This window comes from Rhinoraja longicauda, chromosome 3, assembly GCF_053455715.1.
Source record: "Rhinoraja longicauda isolate Sanriku21f chromosome 3, sRhiLon1.1, whole genome shotgun sequence".
NCBI lineage: Eukaryota > Metazoa > Chordata > Chondrichthyes > Rajiformes > Arhynchobatidae > Rhinoraja > Rhinoraja longicauda.
Genome location: NC_135955.1, coordinates 68,186,751 through 68,203,739, shown reverse-complemented (window position 1 = coordinate 68,203,739; position 16,989 = coordinate 68,186,751). Strand labels below are relative to the sequence as shown.

The window sequence follows — 16,989 nt, the reverse complement described above, 5'->3', positions numbered from 1 at the left end:
TCCCAGCCTTACCGGTCATCGCGCCTCCGTGGGTGGCCGGTCTCCACACCTCCATGGGTGTCGGTCCCACCGGTCGCCGAACCTCCGTGGGTGTCGGTCTCGCCGGTCGCCGCGCCTCCGCGGGTGGCGGTCCCTCCGAGGAACAGTCTCTGGTTTCTGAACTCGGACCTGCACAGGGCTAGGGCGCGATGTGGGCATTCACTCACTGCCCTCAGCAGCTTGCAGCATCCCGACGGTGGCTCGGCGCTGACTACTCAACCAGGTATTTATGCACACATATAGTGGCCCTGTCGAGATGCATTCCTAGCATCCCATATGGAGCTGGAAAGCATTCATCTTTTATTTTCTTTAGGGCTTTCTATGTTTTAAAAAAAAATTCGAACCTTTTTGCCTGGGGTTTTTTTCTTTACCTTTCTAGGCTAATCAACAAACCACTGCCACCATGTTGTACTTAGTGGTCCGGTATCTGTTATTACCTTTGTTATGACTCTGGAAGGACCACAAGTACACGTGTTTAAAAGGTTTGTAAACTGGAGCTTAAATCCAGGCTGTTTATTCCACGGCCACCTGGAATCAGAGTGACCACCAAATCACCTAATTCTCTTATATACATGTTACTACGCAGGCAAATAAAGTAGTCCTTGTGGTACAACTAAGTAGTCCTTGTAATATTACAACAACGAGTTGAACCAGTACTTTGGATCTGTCTTCACTAAGGAAGATACAAACAATCTCCCAGATGTTCTAGTGGCCAGAGATCCTAGGGTGACGGAGGAACTGAAGGAGATTCACATTAGGCATGAAATGGTGTTGGGTAGACTGATGGGACTGAAGGCTGATAAATCTCCAGGGCCTGATGGGCTTCCTTCCAAGGGTACTGAAGGAGGTGGCTCTGGAAATTGTGGACGCATTGGTGATCATTTTCCAAAGTTCTACAGATTCAGGATCAGTTCCTGTGGATTGGAGGGTAGCTAATGTTATCCCACGTTTTAAGAAAGGAGGGAGAGAGAAAACAGGAAATTATAGACCAGTTAGTCTGACATCAGTGGTGGGGAAGATGCTGGAGTCAATTATAAAAGACGAAATTGCGGAGCATTTGGATAGCAGTAACAGGATTGTTCCGAGCCAGCATGGATTTACGAAGGGGAAATCATGCTTGACTAATCTTCTGGAATTTTTTGAGGATGTAACTAGGAAAATTGACAGGGGAGAGCCGGTGGATGTGGTGTACCTCGACTTTCAGAAAGCCTTCGACAAGGTCCCACATAGGAGATTAGTGGGCAAAATTAGAGCACATGGTATTGGGGGTAAGGTACTGACATGGATAGAAAATTGGTTGACAACAGAAAGCAAAGAGTGGGGATAAATGGGTCCCTTTCAGAATGACAGGCAGTGACTAGTGGGGTACCGCAAGGCTCGGTGCTGGGACCGCAGCTATTTACAATATACATTAATGACTTGGATGAACAGATTAAAAGTAACATTAGCAAATGTGCAGATGATACAAAGCTGGGTGGTAGTGTGAGCTGTGAGGAAGATGCTATGAGGTTGCAGGGTGACTTGGGCAGGTTGTGTGAGTGGGCACATGCATGGCAGGTGCAGTTTAATGTGGATAAGTGTGAGTTATCTACTTTGGTGGTAAGAATAAGAAGGCAGATTATTATCTGAATGGTGTCAAGTTAGGAAAAGGGGACGTTCAACGAGATCTTGGTGTCCTAGTGCATCAGTCACTGAAAGGAAGCATGCAGGTACAGCAGGCAGTGAAGAAAGCCAATGGAATGTTGGCCTTCATAACAAGAGGAGTTGAGTATTGGAACAAAGAGGTCCTTCTGCAGTTGTACAGGGCCCTAGTGAGACCACACCTGGAGTACTGTGTGCAGTTTTGGTCTCCAAATTTGAAGAACGGTATTCTTGCTATTGAGGGCTTGCAGCGTAGGTTTACTAGGTTAATTCACGGAATGGCGGGACTGTCATATGTTGAAAGACTGGAGCGGCTAGGCTTGTATACACTGGCATTTGGAAGTGTGAGAGGGGATCTTATCGAAACATATAATATTATTAACGGGTTGGACACGTTAGAGGCAGGAAACATGTTCCCAATGTTGGGGGAGTCCAGAACTAGGTGCCATAGTTTAAGAATAAGGGGTAGGCCATTGAGAACGGAGATGAGGAAAAACTTTTTCAGTCAGAGAGTTGTAAATCTGGAATTCACTGCCTCAGAAGGCAGTGGAGGCCAATTCTCTGAATGCATTCAAGAGAGAGCTAGATAGAGCTCTTCAGGATAGCGAAGTCAGGGGGTATGGGGAGAAGGCAGGAATGGGGTACTGATTGAGAATGATCAGCCATGATCACATTGAATGGTGGTACTGGCTCGAAGGGCCGAATGGCATACTCCTGCACCTATTGTCTATTGTCTATCTTCCACTCATTTGTCTTAAGTGGGCATGTACTTGCCGGAGTTTAGTAGAATGAGGAGAGGGGCCTCATTGAAATGTCAGAATAGTGAAGGGCCTGGATAGAGTGGATGAGGAGAGGATGTTTCCACTTGTAGGAGGGCCGAGGACTAGGGGTCATAGGCTCAGAGTTAAAGGACGTTGTTTTAGGAAGGAGATGAGGAGGAATTTCTTTAGTCAGAGGGTGGTGAATCTGTGGAACTATTTGCCACGGAAGGCTGTGGAGGCCAAGTCAGTGGATATATTTGAGGCAGAAATAGATAGATTCTTGTTTAGTACAGGTGTCAGAGGTTATGGGGAGAAGGCAGGAGAATGGGGTTAGGAGGGAGAGGTAGATCAGCCATGATTGAATGACGGAGTATTGATGGGCCAAATGGCCTAATTCTGATCCTATTACTTATGATCTAAGTATCACTCATCCCCCTTTTCCCGACTCAGTCTGAAGAAGGGTCTCAACCTGAAACGTCACCTATTCCTTTTATCCTGACCCGCTGAGATCCTCGTATTAATGAAATACTGGTTTTGGTGTGTTGCCCATTGATTGTTTCCAACGTTTAACCTAAGGGTGCAGTAATCTACAGTAACTTTATACATAAATTAGATGGCGCAGTTTAGCAAGGTAAATGTGAGAAAAAAAAGTAAAGGAGTCACATTAGCTAGAATATGCATGTATTTGAAAATGTGTTATAAAATATGTATATATTTGAAAATCAGGACTGGTTACATTATAAAATACTTTTATTATTATTGTGCATGGAATGTATTCTGTACAATAGACCATTTTATTCATACAGGATATCAACAGTACATAGCAAAAGAACCTTCATTTTCTCAATATGTCAATATAAAAACAGGTGTTTCATTCTGTCCATTCCCTTTTGATCATAGCATTTTTGCAGTGAAAATTTTAAGTTTAAGAGGGTGCTTAGGTCACATGCATTGAGGTACAATGAAAAACTTTGTTTTGCATGCTATCCAAATCAATTAGATACATCATACATGGATACAATCAAGTTATACTTCAGTACCAATAGATAAAGTAATGTGGAAGATAGAGTGCAGAACATAGTACTGATCAGTTCCAGTGATAAAGTTCAATGTCCTCAACAGGGTTGGGGAAAATCAGACAATTCCTTGGCTTATGGAAAGACTGTTTAGAAGACTGATGACAAAGGGGAAGAAGCTGTTCCCCAGTCTGAGGATTTCATGCTTTAACCATCAGGTATTGAGTTCCTTAATAGTTTATAACTTAACACCCAGCCATGCATTCCAACCAATTTTGCTGTTGCACGCTTGTCATTTAACTGCTGTTAGTTCAAGATTTATAATGTTTTTTTGTGTGAATAGAATCTTAAAATTAATTTCATTTCTGTGTAGTACTAATAAGCTGATTGGTGTAACCTTTTGAAACGTTATAATACTCTTTGTCTTTGCTCTGTAAATATCTTTCCAATAGATCTGTAGCGATGAATGGGGCACAGGTGCTTGAATTGACAACTAGTATCCATGGCAGGATGATAATAAATGCTCAAAATATTTCCCTCAACACCCAAAGGAAAACATTGCAAGAGAAAAATGTATTTGATACAGATACTCAGAAGAAAATGGTAAGGGTGGAAAGGTTTGCCAAGAAGCCTGAATGCATTGGTTGCATTTTTGCAACCAATGGTTATGTTTTGTTCTCTAACTTAATTAGTATTGGTTTATTATTATCACGTGTACTGAGATACAATGAAAAGCCTTTGCATACAATCAAATCAGAGTGTACATGAACATGTATATAATCTGTCATACAGAAGTACATTCGGTAGAACGAGGAAGAAACTTTTCAGAATCGTGCTCTGCAAATTCTTCCCAGATATTCTCTTTTGAATACAAGGATTGCATAACCTCAAACATTCATCTTATTTTGGTGTCCTTAAGAGATATTTCAAACACCCTCCCAGCCTCCCTCTCATTCCCCACACCTTTTTGCTTATTAGTGGGGTGAGGTTTTTTTCAGAATGAATTGAAATATCAGGCAGCTACATTGCCTTCTTTTCCTTCCATCAGTAGCTTTGTCTGTGGTTACACATGAAAGTGTAAATGTATTAGTTTGGAGGCTTTTGACTTGCAGATGCTTTAATTCTGCATTGGAAGCTATGCCGGTTCTACTTACATAAATAGTCACATAAATATTTTTCTTATTGGCTCTTTGCAAAGGTTATACAGAACTTTGTAAGAAAGAAAATGTAATTTAAACTGCCCATTACATAGATTGCCTAATTGCCTAAGTGTCCTTCCTAAAAATGTCATTACAAGTGGAGTGAAAAGCTTGTTGGCTCCTTCACCCATTCCCTTCTACGTTTCACACATATCACAATTTCTGGTTACACCACATTATATTCTATAACCCCTGACAAGTTTCACTTTTCCAAAATTCACACAACTCCAAAATTCAGTTGTGTTTGTTGTGTTTGTCAACAGATCAGTTTCACACTTCCAGCCATTTATGATTTGTGTGCACTTGTAATTTAGAATGATGTCAAGAATATTTTGTACATTCAAACCAGATGAACCTACAGGTTTAGCATCCAAAGCAGAATGAAGCAATTATATCAAATTGCACAGATAAATATTGTACACTTCTGTATGCAAGTTGATTGCATACCCTGAGTTTTCCAAATATAAATGTATGCTAATTCCTAAATTATGATTCACTGTATATATTTATTTTAAAATTGTTGGGAGGGGTTTCTTAACTTGCTTTGTCATTTTATGTAATCAGACTTTGCTCGTACAACGATGTGCTTGAACTATAATTGTATTTGAAATGGGAATTAATTTTTATAGTAACAGATGTGTTGTTGATCATGATTTTAACTTTGAATGTTTCACAATTCTTTCTAAATTTGCTGCAGAAGCAAACGGAACGGCAACTAAAATGTTTAGCATTTCGGAATCCTGGCCCTTTGCTAGCTGAGTTCAACCCGGAGACCAGATTACAGACAAAGGAGATTCGCAGGACAAAGCTAAGGCAGCTCGTCTTTGAAAACAAGTAACTTGATTTTCATTAAAATTACTTATCCTCAATTTTCATCCACCATCTCTTTTTCTCTTGCTGTTTCAATTTCTTTTCAACTTTGATTACATTTTCAATTGTCATGTTTACATTCATTATTTCTAATTGTCAGTGACCAGTTAAAATGGCTATAATGCTTACGGTAATAGTATTACATTGCAAATAGTCTGGTTAAAAAAAAAAAAATCTATACCCTGGGATACAGATATCTGTATCATGGAGTAATGGTATCTGCCTTTTCCCATGGCCAATGGTTTGGGAAGTTTGTGCCTGTACCCACGCAGGCAGCGCTGCTTATCTCAAATAACTTGAAGCAATGGAGGTGGATGGGCAGGAGGTGTGAAGCAAAGAAGGACAGGAGATATTGCGCCGAATTTAGCCATTTTTTGCAAGAAGTAATTTGAGAGATGTGTTATTTCATGTAGAGAACATGTTATAGAAAATTGAGAATTAGATTTTTTAAAGTCAGGAAATATTATATCGGCTATAGTTGTGGCTGTTGAAGAACAGCAAGAGAAATAGCTCCTGGTGGTTCTGGTTTTCTCTCGAGTTAAAAAGCAATTATAGGCCCAAAATCATGGGTAAAATGAGGGGATATTCACAGGACACATAAAAAATTGCTCCATGTGTATTTGCAATGAATTCTGATTAATAGCAAATTAAACTATTTTCACTCTTCAGCCATTCACCTTGTCAAAACCATGAAAACTGTCAAAAAGTCAAAAACTTCTCCAATCGTGTTGACAGAATTTGTGTTTGCTTTGAATATATCATTGTTGTTAGTCAGCAATAACGTGTTGTGAGGATCCTTAGTGCTCTAACCATTCCCTGATCAGATGGCCATTCAGCACATATGCATGCCACTTCTGTGCCAGGGTAACATATGAGTTGCACATCCTTGCCCATCTTGTAGTCCTGTATATTTTTCCTTGTCATAGAGACTTCTCTCTTGAGGGCCTCTATGGTACACTCTCCACCAAATCTGCAAGACTGTTTCCAAAATTCCAACATGTACTACATATTTTGAGGGATTTTCATTATTTTTATATTAAATCTCTGTTATTTTCGTGACTTTTGGTCATCTACCCCACCACAGGAAAGAATAGCATTCATGCTTATCTAGATGCTGCATTATTTATAAACATGTTAGATGTCCCCTCAATCTCCTACAAAGAAAATAGTCCTACCCTCTCCATTCTACCCTTGTAACTGTAGTCCCTCACCCAAGAACACTCTCTTAAATCTTGATTGCACTCTCGCCAGTTCCTTTATGTTCTTCCTAGAGAGATCAGCGGAATTGAACACTATATTCCAGTTGAGACCAAATTAGTTTTTAATAAAGATTGACTTATAAAGGATGACTTTGTTGCATTCTATTTCTATGCGTTCATTGCTAATGTCCAGAATTTATGTATTATGTACTACATATTATGTAGGGTAGATTTATTGGCTAGATTTTGACCTAATTTAAAATTATTATTATTTTCTTAAACAGAGGTGTCAGGCAGAGGAAGTATGACAACACTGGAAAACTGCTGCATAATGGCATAGACCTTTGCGACTGTCTGGATGTAAACTGCCCTGGCTGTTTCTATCCTTGTTCCAAATGTAGTTCTTGGAAATGTGGTTGTAAATGTCGCTGCAACCGAAAGTGGATATATGATGGAATTGAAACTGAAGGAACCGATATAGTGCAAAAGTTCCCTAATTTGGACCCTTATTGATGTGCATATGATTTTCAATTATCTTTATCTCCAGTACAAATAAAGAAACATTGTAATTTTTGCATCACAACAAACATTGACAATTGATATTTTTTTCCCTTGCTTATAGTTATTAATTGATGTATATAGTATTTAATTTTACTTGTGTTTGAATAAAGAATAGTTTACAAACAATTGCTACTTGCATCATTTTTATTTAAGCTGAAGTGACCTAAAAGTACAACATGATTTCATTGTATCACACAAAGTGCTTTAACTTTTTTTTAGTTTGAATAGGAAATTGAGAGGGTATAGCAATGAAGTAAAGGGAACTTGATAATGTTCTTAATTCTTTGAGCTGGGGATGTTGCTAGAAATGGCTGATTACGGTAAAGTAGAACTAGCTCCAGATGATGAATGTTGAGGAAGAGTCTAAGCCCGAGTCACTGATGCGGAAGAATAATATTATGATAGACGTCCCTGTGTTGAAACCCTGGACCCCAGGTGAAGCTAGAGCCATGGTTGCCGAAGCTCCTGATCCCTTAAAAAAATCCAGTGCATTTCTTAATTGGTTAAATCAGATATGCAGCATTTACAACCCCCTCCCGGCCGATGTGCAAATGCTGCTGAAAAGTGCAAATGGAACCTCATGGGCTACCCTGAAAGATGGGTTTGCAGTTCCTCCCGGAGAAAATGGAGATTGGAGAACAAATAATGATCAGCAGGCTCAGGGAAATGAGTCCCTCACTCAATGGTTGGCCCACAGAGGAAAGAAGGCTATAATGAGGGGAGCGAGAAAACATAGTGATATAGGGGAGGTGGTGCTATGTCTGCAAAACAAAGACGAGACGATCCCGGATTTTATAGCCCGATTTAAGAGTAAGTGGGAAGAACATGCCGGAGTGCCCCTAGCTGAAAATGGGCCTCTAGCTGTTCAAACTTTAGTAAATTGTTTGCCTCCCCGACAGGCTCAAGCTTTGAAATTGGTTAATCTAGAATGGCAAAATAAGTCATGGGAAAATGTGATAACAGCGCTTGTGAACATGGAAAGGAAGGGGCTGTTTGCCCAAGCGAGAGATCTCTACAACAGCCCCACTCCCGTTATTGGGAAGACGGGCTCTGTGCAAACTGGGAGCAGTCTTACACTGTACTGCAGACGGCATGTTTATGTAACTCCCTTAAATGCAGCTACATCAATTGCTAAATTTAATTAAGGAGGAAGAACAAGGGCAAACGATGCCCATCCTATATTGTTGGCAATTGAGTAGCAATCCGTACAGTCAATTAATTAATCAAATCCATTGTGCTCTGCAAAGCGTGCAGGATTCAAAAGGCCAGTATTTACAGTATCTTGTTGAAACTAGCTAAGAACATAAGCGAACACATTACACTGCATTATAGTGTAAGAAAATAGCTGTAGATGCTGGTACAAATCGAAGGTATTTATTTCACAAAATGCTGGAGTAACTCAGCAGGTCACGCAGCATATTGGAGAGAAGGAATGGGTGACGTTTCGGGTCTGAAGAAGGGTCTCGACCCGAAACGCCACCCATTCCTTCTCTCCAAGATTGCTGCGTGACCTGCTGAGTTACTCCAGCATTTTGTGAAATAAATACCTTCGCACTGCATTATATATGCGCCTCCCTAATCCCGAGTACCAGGAAAGAGTCTCCCCCTGGTTGAATAAACTCGAAAAATTAACAGTGCATTTGTTTTTTGTTTTTTGGGGTCCCGGGATTAAGAATATTGGCCCACCTCTCTCAAAACTAAAGGGATCGATTTGAGATGGGAGACACTTCTGAGTCACACTTGACCGTAGCTAGTAGACCTCCTGCAACAGCGAAGTAAATAGAAATTATAAAGGGGCTGAAGGACAAACAGTCAATTCATATTTTAAAGTTACCAATGGCAGAAGGAGAAATCCAGATTGATTCTGTAATGACATAGAAGGAAAGATCACATGGGTCAGAAAGGAGTGGGACACTATTTAAAAAAAATAACAGCTGCCTTCTGAGGATCCGTCAAGATTACCAATGGCTCTGGTCCAAATACCCTCTGAACTATGGGCAAAGCATAAGAATTATGTGGGGCGAGTGCGTTCAGCCCCTGAACATAAAGTGACTTTAACAGAGGGTGCTGCCTTGCCATGTTTAAAACAGTATCGACTGACCCCGGAGGCTGAAGAAGGGATAGCTATAGTCATCATATCTTTATTACAACAAGGAGTATTAGTGAAAACGCAAAGTCCATGTAATACTCCTATTCTGCCAATCTCAAAAGTAGGAAGACCTAATGAATGGCGTTTTGTCCAAGACCTGAGAGCTATCAACAGCTATCACATAGTGATCCGTATTGCTCCTTTAGTACTTGACACCAACATTATTCCGTCATCTATACTGGCGGAAGCCGACACCTTTACAGTAATTGACCTATGTTCGGCCTTTTTCTCCATACCCCTGCATAAAGACAGCCAGTTCCTGTTTGCTTTGACCTACAAAGATCAATAAAACACCTGGACTAGGCTACCCCAGGAGTATACTGAAAGCCTGGCCATATATGCAGCAGTGGTGAAAAATGATCTTGAGGAATGTCAATTATCAGAGAGGTCTACTTTGATCCAGTATGTCGATGACCTTTGGTAGCCTCTGTGACAGGTCCTGATTGTAAAGAAAGATATTCTCTCCTTCTTAGGCATGGTGGGTTACTGCAGACAATGGATCCATGATTACAGGGAACTAGATGGAGCATTGCGTTCAGCCACCTTGCAGACTGAGCCCTCCAGAGTAGAATGGATTGCAGAAAGAGACTAGGCGTATAGAAATCTAAAGAACGCTATGGTTACTGTTCCAGCACTGGGATTGCCAAATTATAAAAAGCCCTTTCAACTTTATCTAAACGAATCAAAGGGGTTTGCAACCTGGGTCCTGGCTTAAGAACACGGAAAGGGTAAAAAGACCGGTAGCCCATTATTCTGTGGCTTTACCAGCTGTAGTAAATGGCACGCCAGCCTGCTTGCGAGCTGAAGCGGCCACAGCTACGATGATGGAAAAATCAATCCCCATCGTTCTTGATCACCCATGTGTAGTGACTGTTCCTCATGCCGTGATGTTATTATTGAGCTCTGCAGCTACACAACATTTCACAGCCGCTAGAAGAACAGGATATGGCTATCCTTTTATCTCATCCGAACTCTATTTATCAGCGAACACCTGCTATAAACCCAGCTACCTTTGCACCACTGCCAGAAGAAAGATGTGACCATGATTGTCTATTGCTTGCAGAAGCCACTGCCACTCTCCGGCTGGACTTACATAGTCATTCGATTGATAATCCTGATCTGGTCCTATTTACTGATAGCTCTTCACACCGACCTAGCGATGACAGATTGTTAGCAGGATATGCGGTGGTCAAGCTACACCAAGTTGTTGGAGGCATATGCTTTACCATCCGGAACGTCTGCTCGGGCAGCTGAGCTGTATGCCCTGACTCTTGGCTGCATATTGGCAAAAGATAAAAGTGCTAATATCTACACCGATTCTCGCTATGCGTTTGGGGTTGTACATGGCTTTGGGCAGTTATGGAAAAATAGAGGATTCATCACATCCACAGGAAAGACTACTAAGCATGATAAACTGGTCGTAAATTTATTGGATGCTATCCAGTTGCCATAGTAAATTGCAGTAATTAAATGCGAAGCTCATACATCTCGGATGATGATGTATCAAAGGGAACCAGATCAGCTGATTATGTAGCCAAACAGATTGCCCTCAGGCAAACCCCGCAATTACAAGCGGCTAAAATTAAGTCTGCAGCGGAGGGAAAGCTCCCAGTTAGCATTGATGTAACCCAGTTACAGGATGCCCAAAGAATTCCATGGAGCAAAGCAGGGTGTTATCACAACCCCATTATCTGGGTCCACCCTGATGGTCAGATAGTTTGCCCCAGGAGCCTATTTTTGCCCGTCTCGCCTCGCCCAAGGACAGGCTCACATGGTAAAAGGGGGGGATGGCAAACGCATTCTCTGCCAATGGTCTGCACCAGGTATATCAATCATAATTGATAAAGTTGCAAGGACATGTCTGGTGTGTCAACAAAATAATAGAGGGAAGACGCCTGCAAAATTTGATCACCTACCACAACCTGAAATGGCTTTTGAGAATTTGTAAATTGATTTTGTATATATGTCTGGTCAGGATACCCGTGGGAATAGACTGTGACAGAGGAACTCATTTCACCAGTAAATGAGTTCAGAACTTGGCGAAGGCTCTTGGGTTCCAGTGGAAATTACACATACCATATCAACCATACTCCCCAGGGACTCTGTGTATATGTTTCCTCAAAGGGTTCTGGTTTCCTCCCACATCCCACAAAGACATGCACGCGGGTAGGATCATTGTCCACTGTAAATTGGTCCCAGAGTAGAAACTGAGGGGAGCTGAGGACAATGTAAATATCACAAAATGCTGGAGTAAATGCTGGAGCAGACAATGTAGGGTAAGTGTAAATGGGTAGTTGATGTGGACTCAGTGCACTGACGGGTTGTTCCGTGCTTAATCTCTCTATGACTCTATGGCATATTCTCACAATAAGAGGGAACGCATTTACGACAAATATGAGTAGTTTATTTTCTTAGTTTTGTCTGTGCGATTCCTTACCTGAATAAACTGGAGAAGCAGGTTCCGTGTATTAATTCAAAGCGGAAACATTTAGATTTGTAATTAATAAAGGAATTGGTTTTTGGGGATAGGATGGGAAAATTGGGTCAGCCACGACCTTCCTGGATTAACGGCACAACAGGATCCACATTTGGCTGGTCCACACACCTGCACACATTCCAGGTCTTGTGTGGTACTGACAGCCACATCCTTACCGGAACTGTTTCCACACCGTTATTCCGTGCCCCTTTATTTGCCACACAGGAAAGATTTTTTAAAAAAAATTAATAATCGGAGACTGGCAGATTCCTGATAAGTCAAGGCTATCGTGCCGCGCCCAGTTCAGTTGACAGTTGGATAAGAGTTGGTCGTACTCAACTGTGCGGATGTGACCACTTTGCGCAGCCTCACTCTCTGTGCGACGGCCCGATCAGCTGGTCCCGGAGTGCGCGTTGCAGGTTCGGCGTGGCGTGCGGCGGCGATTGGAGGGTTGCGCGTGACGTGCGGCGGCAGTTGGAGGGTTGCGCGTGACGTGCGGCGGCGATTGGAGGTTGCGCGTGACGTGCGGCGGCGGTTGGGGCGCGGCCGTTGGAGGTTGCGCGTGACGAGGGCGGGTCCGGAGCAGCGCGAGCCCGGGCGTGAGGAGCTGCTGCCGGGCGCGGGCCGCGGGATGGCAGCCATCGTCAAAGAGACCCAGAGGTGGGAGGTCCGACACCATTGCGGCGGCTCCCGCTCTTTGCACCAACCGCAAGTCTCCCTCGCCTCTTTATTCAACAGCGGCGATTTGCATTGATACAGTCGGTTCTGTGGGCTGAGGCCGGCACCCGGGGCAGAGACAGCAATCAAATCACTAAGTTTGCAATAACTCAGCGGGTCAGACAGCATCTGTAGGGAGACTGTGTCTCCCCTTCCCCCAGATGCTTCCTGACCTACTGAGTTACTCCAACACTTTGTGTTATGATCAAGATTTCAGCATCTGTAGTTCCATGTATCTGCAGAGATGATGAGGATAGACAGAGAGTGCTGGAGTAACCCAGCGGGTCAGGCAGCAATCTCACTCTGGAGAAATTGGAATAGGTGATGTTTCAAGTTAGGTCCTTCAGACTCAATTACAGAGATGATTATTTCAGAGCAGGGAAAGTGGGAGGTGATGGGTTCTGATATAAAATGGAACTGCGAGGTCTGCTTGAGGTGCCACCACTTTGTTTAGCTTCCTACAACTGTTCAGTTTAGTATAGAGATTCAGTGCGGAAACAGGTCCTTCGGCCCACCAAGTCCGTGCCCACCACTAATGCCACCTAGGGACAATTTACATTTATACCAAGCCAATTAACCTACAAACCTGTACGTCTTTGGAGTGTGGGAGAAAACTGAAGATCTCGGAGAAAACCCACACAGGTCATAGGGAGAACGTACAAACTGTACAGATTGTCGTCCAATTTGGATGACAAATAAAGCTATCTTGAATCTTGACAGCACCTGTAGTCGGGATCAAACCCAGGTCTCCTGCGCCGCAAGCACTGTAAGGCCGCAACTCTACCAGGGAATGTTGTGCTGAGATGTGGATGGTAGCAAGGCCTGAATTGAAGTCTTGTTCTTATTATGTTTTGGTTGAGGCAATAAGTTTATAAAACTCTACCCATTGGTCTAAAAGGTCAGAGAGTCATGAGTATTGAATTGTTATATGTACTGACAACAGAACAATTAAATTCTTACTTGCAGCAGGTCTGCAGTAACACACAGTATGCAATAAACCCTCCTTTCAATGGACCACTTTCCAACAGATTTTGGTTATAGCGGACAGATCTGCCGACTCCATCCCTGTCAAGCAAGGTGCACCACTGAGTCCTTCACCTGCCGCATGGTCTGGATGACACGGCCGTTGTTGCGACTCACATTGTAGCCCCTGGTGACAACACTCTTCTGGTTGCTGACACAGAGCTCAGTCATTGTGGGGCTCCCTCCCCTCTCAGCAACAGCTTCCTGTCGACCGTTCCTTTGTCCACTCCCCGCTGCCTCTTCCTCCTCCTCCAGTCGCACTGTCAATTTGGCCTCCCACTCCACCACTGCCACTTCCTCTTCTCCCTTGAAGTTGGGAGACAGAATCCACCTTGGAAGATGTCGGTGACTCTGAGGAAGAGGGAGCAGCGGAGTGGGCAAAGCGACGAGAGACAGAAGTGGAGGAGGTGCCAGTGGGGGAAGGGAGTGGACAAAACGACAGCTGACAGGAAGAAGCTGTTGAGAGGGGAGAAGCCCCATGGTGAACGAGCACGTCATGTCATTGGCAATGACCTGAAGAAAGAGCTGCTGGCCAGGGGCTACAATGTGAGCCACAACAACAGCCGCTTCAACTGGACCGCATGGCAGCTGGTGAACAAGGGTTCTCGCTGGTGCAGACCAGCGACATGGCAACTTGTTTTAAGGTGAAAAGATAGGAGATGCTGGAGTAACTCAGCAAACTGTATCCCTGAAGAAGGGTCCTAATGTCACCTATCCATGTTCTCCAGAGATGCTGCCTGACCTGCTGAGTTACTCGGATAGATCTGTTTGATGGTGGGAAAGTCATGGACCAGGCAGTGTCCACCACTCTCTGTAGTCTTCACTCCTGGGTGTTTGGGTTTCTAAACCAGGCCATTATGCAACCAGTCAATATGGTCTCTACCATACACGTGTAGAAGTTCGATGAGGTACTCGTCAACATATTTAATCTCCTTGATCATCTAAGGACATAGAGGTATTGATGAGCCTTCATTCTGATTGCAGTGATGAGCTGGGCCCAGGATAGGTCTTCATAGATATTCATGCCCAGGAACCTGAAGCTGTTTAAGTTCCAGGGGGATTAGTGGTAGGGGTCAAAATAAGTGTCAGAAGTTGTTAGGTAGTGTTGATGTACATGTGGAAACAGATCAAGTCTGAGTCAACATAGTGCGAAGAAGGAACCTGAAAATGTCTCAAAAGAATCTGACAATAGATGTATTGGTACAGCAAGGGAAGATGCTGCTGGAAATGGTCTGAAAAGATTTCAACTCCTGACAGCAGTGCCAAGAAAGAGTAATTGTGTTGAGCTGAGCATTGAAGGACAAGGGTTACAAGAAGATGGTTTGCCTGATACTCAAGTTTTGGATGGTAAAAGCAATCGAGGGATGTAGAGTTGGTGCACAGAAGTCCCGCTGAAATGAAAGATCTTATTGAACGACAGACCTGACATGGGGGGGGGGGGATGTTTGGTAGTTGAATGGCATAATCTGCTTCAATTTCTTATGTTCTTTATGACTGTATAAGGCTACTGAGGATGAAGTTCAAATCATGTACTACGATTGAGACTTGGCTGGTGTTGTATATCATTGGTAGTCACCAAGTAATAGGGAAAGGTTATAATGACAATTTATAAAAATGTTAGCCACTAATGGTATGTTGATGTAAATTGGTTTATTCATATGAGCAATTGTTGCAAAGGAATTGACATAAATTTGTTGCGTTAAATTTAATGGGATAAAACGTAATTTCTTGTGTGTTAGAGACCTTCACAGTTTCTTATTGATAAAAGAATATTTGGTGTGTTAAACATTTTGTTGAATCTCTGGTTTTGCACACATTTTATCAGTATATCTAAATGTTAACTTTGAAGTGGAATTTTGCAAACATTTAATAAATTAAATCAACTTTCTTTAGAATTGGCAACCAACTGTTTAAAAATACATTCTTTTTACATAAATGTCAAAAATGAAACCATTGATCGATTCGGCATGGTGTGTCTTACAGCAGGAGAGGCTGAGTGGGCCAGCTCACAATCCTAGTGTTAGAAACATAGAAAATAGGTGCAATGGACAATAGGTGCAGGAGTAGGCCATTCGGCCCTTCGAGCCAGCACCGCCATTTAATGTGATCATGGCTGATCATTCACAATTAGTACTCCGTTCCTGCCTTCTCCCCATATCCCTTGACTTCGCTATCTTTAAGAGCTCTTGAAAGCATCCAGAGAATTGGCCTCCACTGCTCTCTGAGGCAGAGAATTCCACAGATTTACAACTCTCTGACTGAAAATGTTTTTCCTCATCTCCGTTCTAAATGGCCTACCCTTTATTCTTAAACTGTGGCCCCTGGTTCTGGGACTCCTACAACATTGGGAACATGTTTCCTGCCTCTGCCAACCAATTTTCTATCCATGTCAGTACCCTACCCCCAATACCATGTGCTCTAATTTTGCCCACTAATCTCCCATGTGGGACCTTATCAAAGGCTTTCTGAAAGTCCAGGTACACCACATCCACTGGCTCTCCCTTGTCCATTTTCTTAGTTACATCCTCAAAAAATTCTAAAAGATTAGTCAAGCATGATTTCCCCTTCATAAATCCACGCTGACTCGGAATTATCCTGTTACTGCTATCCAAATGCTCCGCAATTTCGTCTTTTATAATTGACTCCAGCATCTTCCCCACCACTGATGTCAGACTAACTGGTCTATAATTTCCTGTTTTCTCTCTCCCTCCGTTCTTAAAAAGTGGGATGACATTAGCTACCCTCCAATCAACAGGAACTGATCCTGAATCTATAGAACATTGGAAAATGATCACCAATGCGTCCATGATTTCTAGAGCCACTTCCTTAAGTACCCTGGGATGCAGACCATCAGGCCCTGGGGATTCATCAGCCTTCAGTCCCATCAGTCTACCCAACAACATTTCCTGCATAATGTGAATTTCCTTCAGTTCCTCCGTTACCCTAGGACCTCTGTCCACTTGCACATCTGGGAGATTGTTTGTGTCTTCCTTCGATCCAAAGTACCTGTTCATCTCGTCTGCCATTTCCTTGCTTCCCATAATAAATTCACCTGCTTCTGTCTTCAAGGAACCCACATTTGTCTTAACTATTTTTTTCCTCTTCACATACCTAAAGAAGCTTTTACTATCCTCCTTTATATTCTTGGCTAGCTTACCTTCGTACCTCATCTTTTCTCCCCGTATTGCCTTTTTAGTTATCTTCTGTTGCTCTTTAAAAGAGTCCCAATCCTCTGGCTTCCCGCTCATCTTTGCTATGTTATACTTTTTCTCTTTTATTTTTATACTGTCCTTGTCAGCCAGGGTCGCCTCTTACTCCCCTTAGAATCTTTCTTCCTC

At 42.7% G+C, this 16,989-nt stretch overlaps 2 protein-coding genes across 4 annotated transcripts in view; both read left to right on the top strand.

The window, feature by feature from the left end:
• The first annotated feature begins 3,622 nt into the window (after nucleotides 1-3,622).
• On the top strand, nucleotides 3,623-7,238 carry LOC144592433 (ARL14 effector protein-like). The gene is made up of 4 exons (XM_078397023.1): nucleotides 3,623-3,675; nucleotides 3,910-4,060; nucleotides 5,354-5,490; nucleotides 7,010-7,238. The coding sequence occupies exons 2-4, from the start codon at nucleotides 3,920-3,922 to the stop codon at nucleotides 7,236-7,238; spliced, it is 507 nt and encodes a 168-aa protein (XP_078253149.1). The 5' UTR covers nucleotides 3,623-3,675; nucleotides 3,910-3,919.
• A 5,196-nt stretch (nucleotides 7,239-12,434) lies between these two features.
• Nucleotides 12,435-16,989, top strand: part of commd10 (COMM domain containing 10) — a 69,461-nt gene continuing 64,906 nt past the window's right edge. For all 3 annotated transcript variants that reach the window (XM_078396314.1, XM_078396313.1, XM_078396315.1), the window contains exon 1: nucleotides 12,435-12,571. In XM_078396314.1, coding sequence (XP_078252440.1) covers nucleotides 12,543-12,571 — 29 coding nt within the window. In that variant the 5' untranslated portion in view covers nucleotides 12,435-12,542. The remainder of the gene's footprint in view (nucleotides 12,572-16,989) is intronic.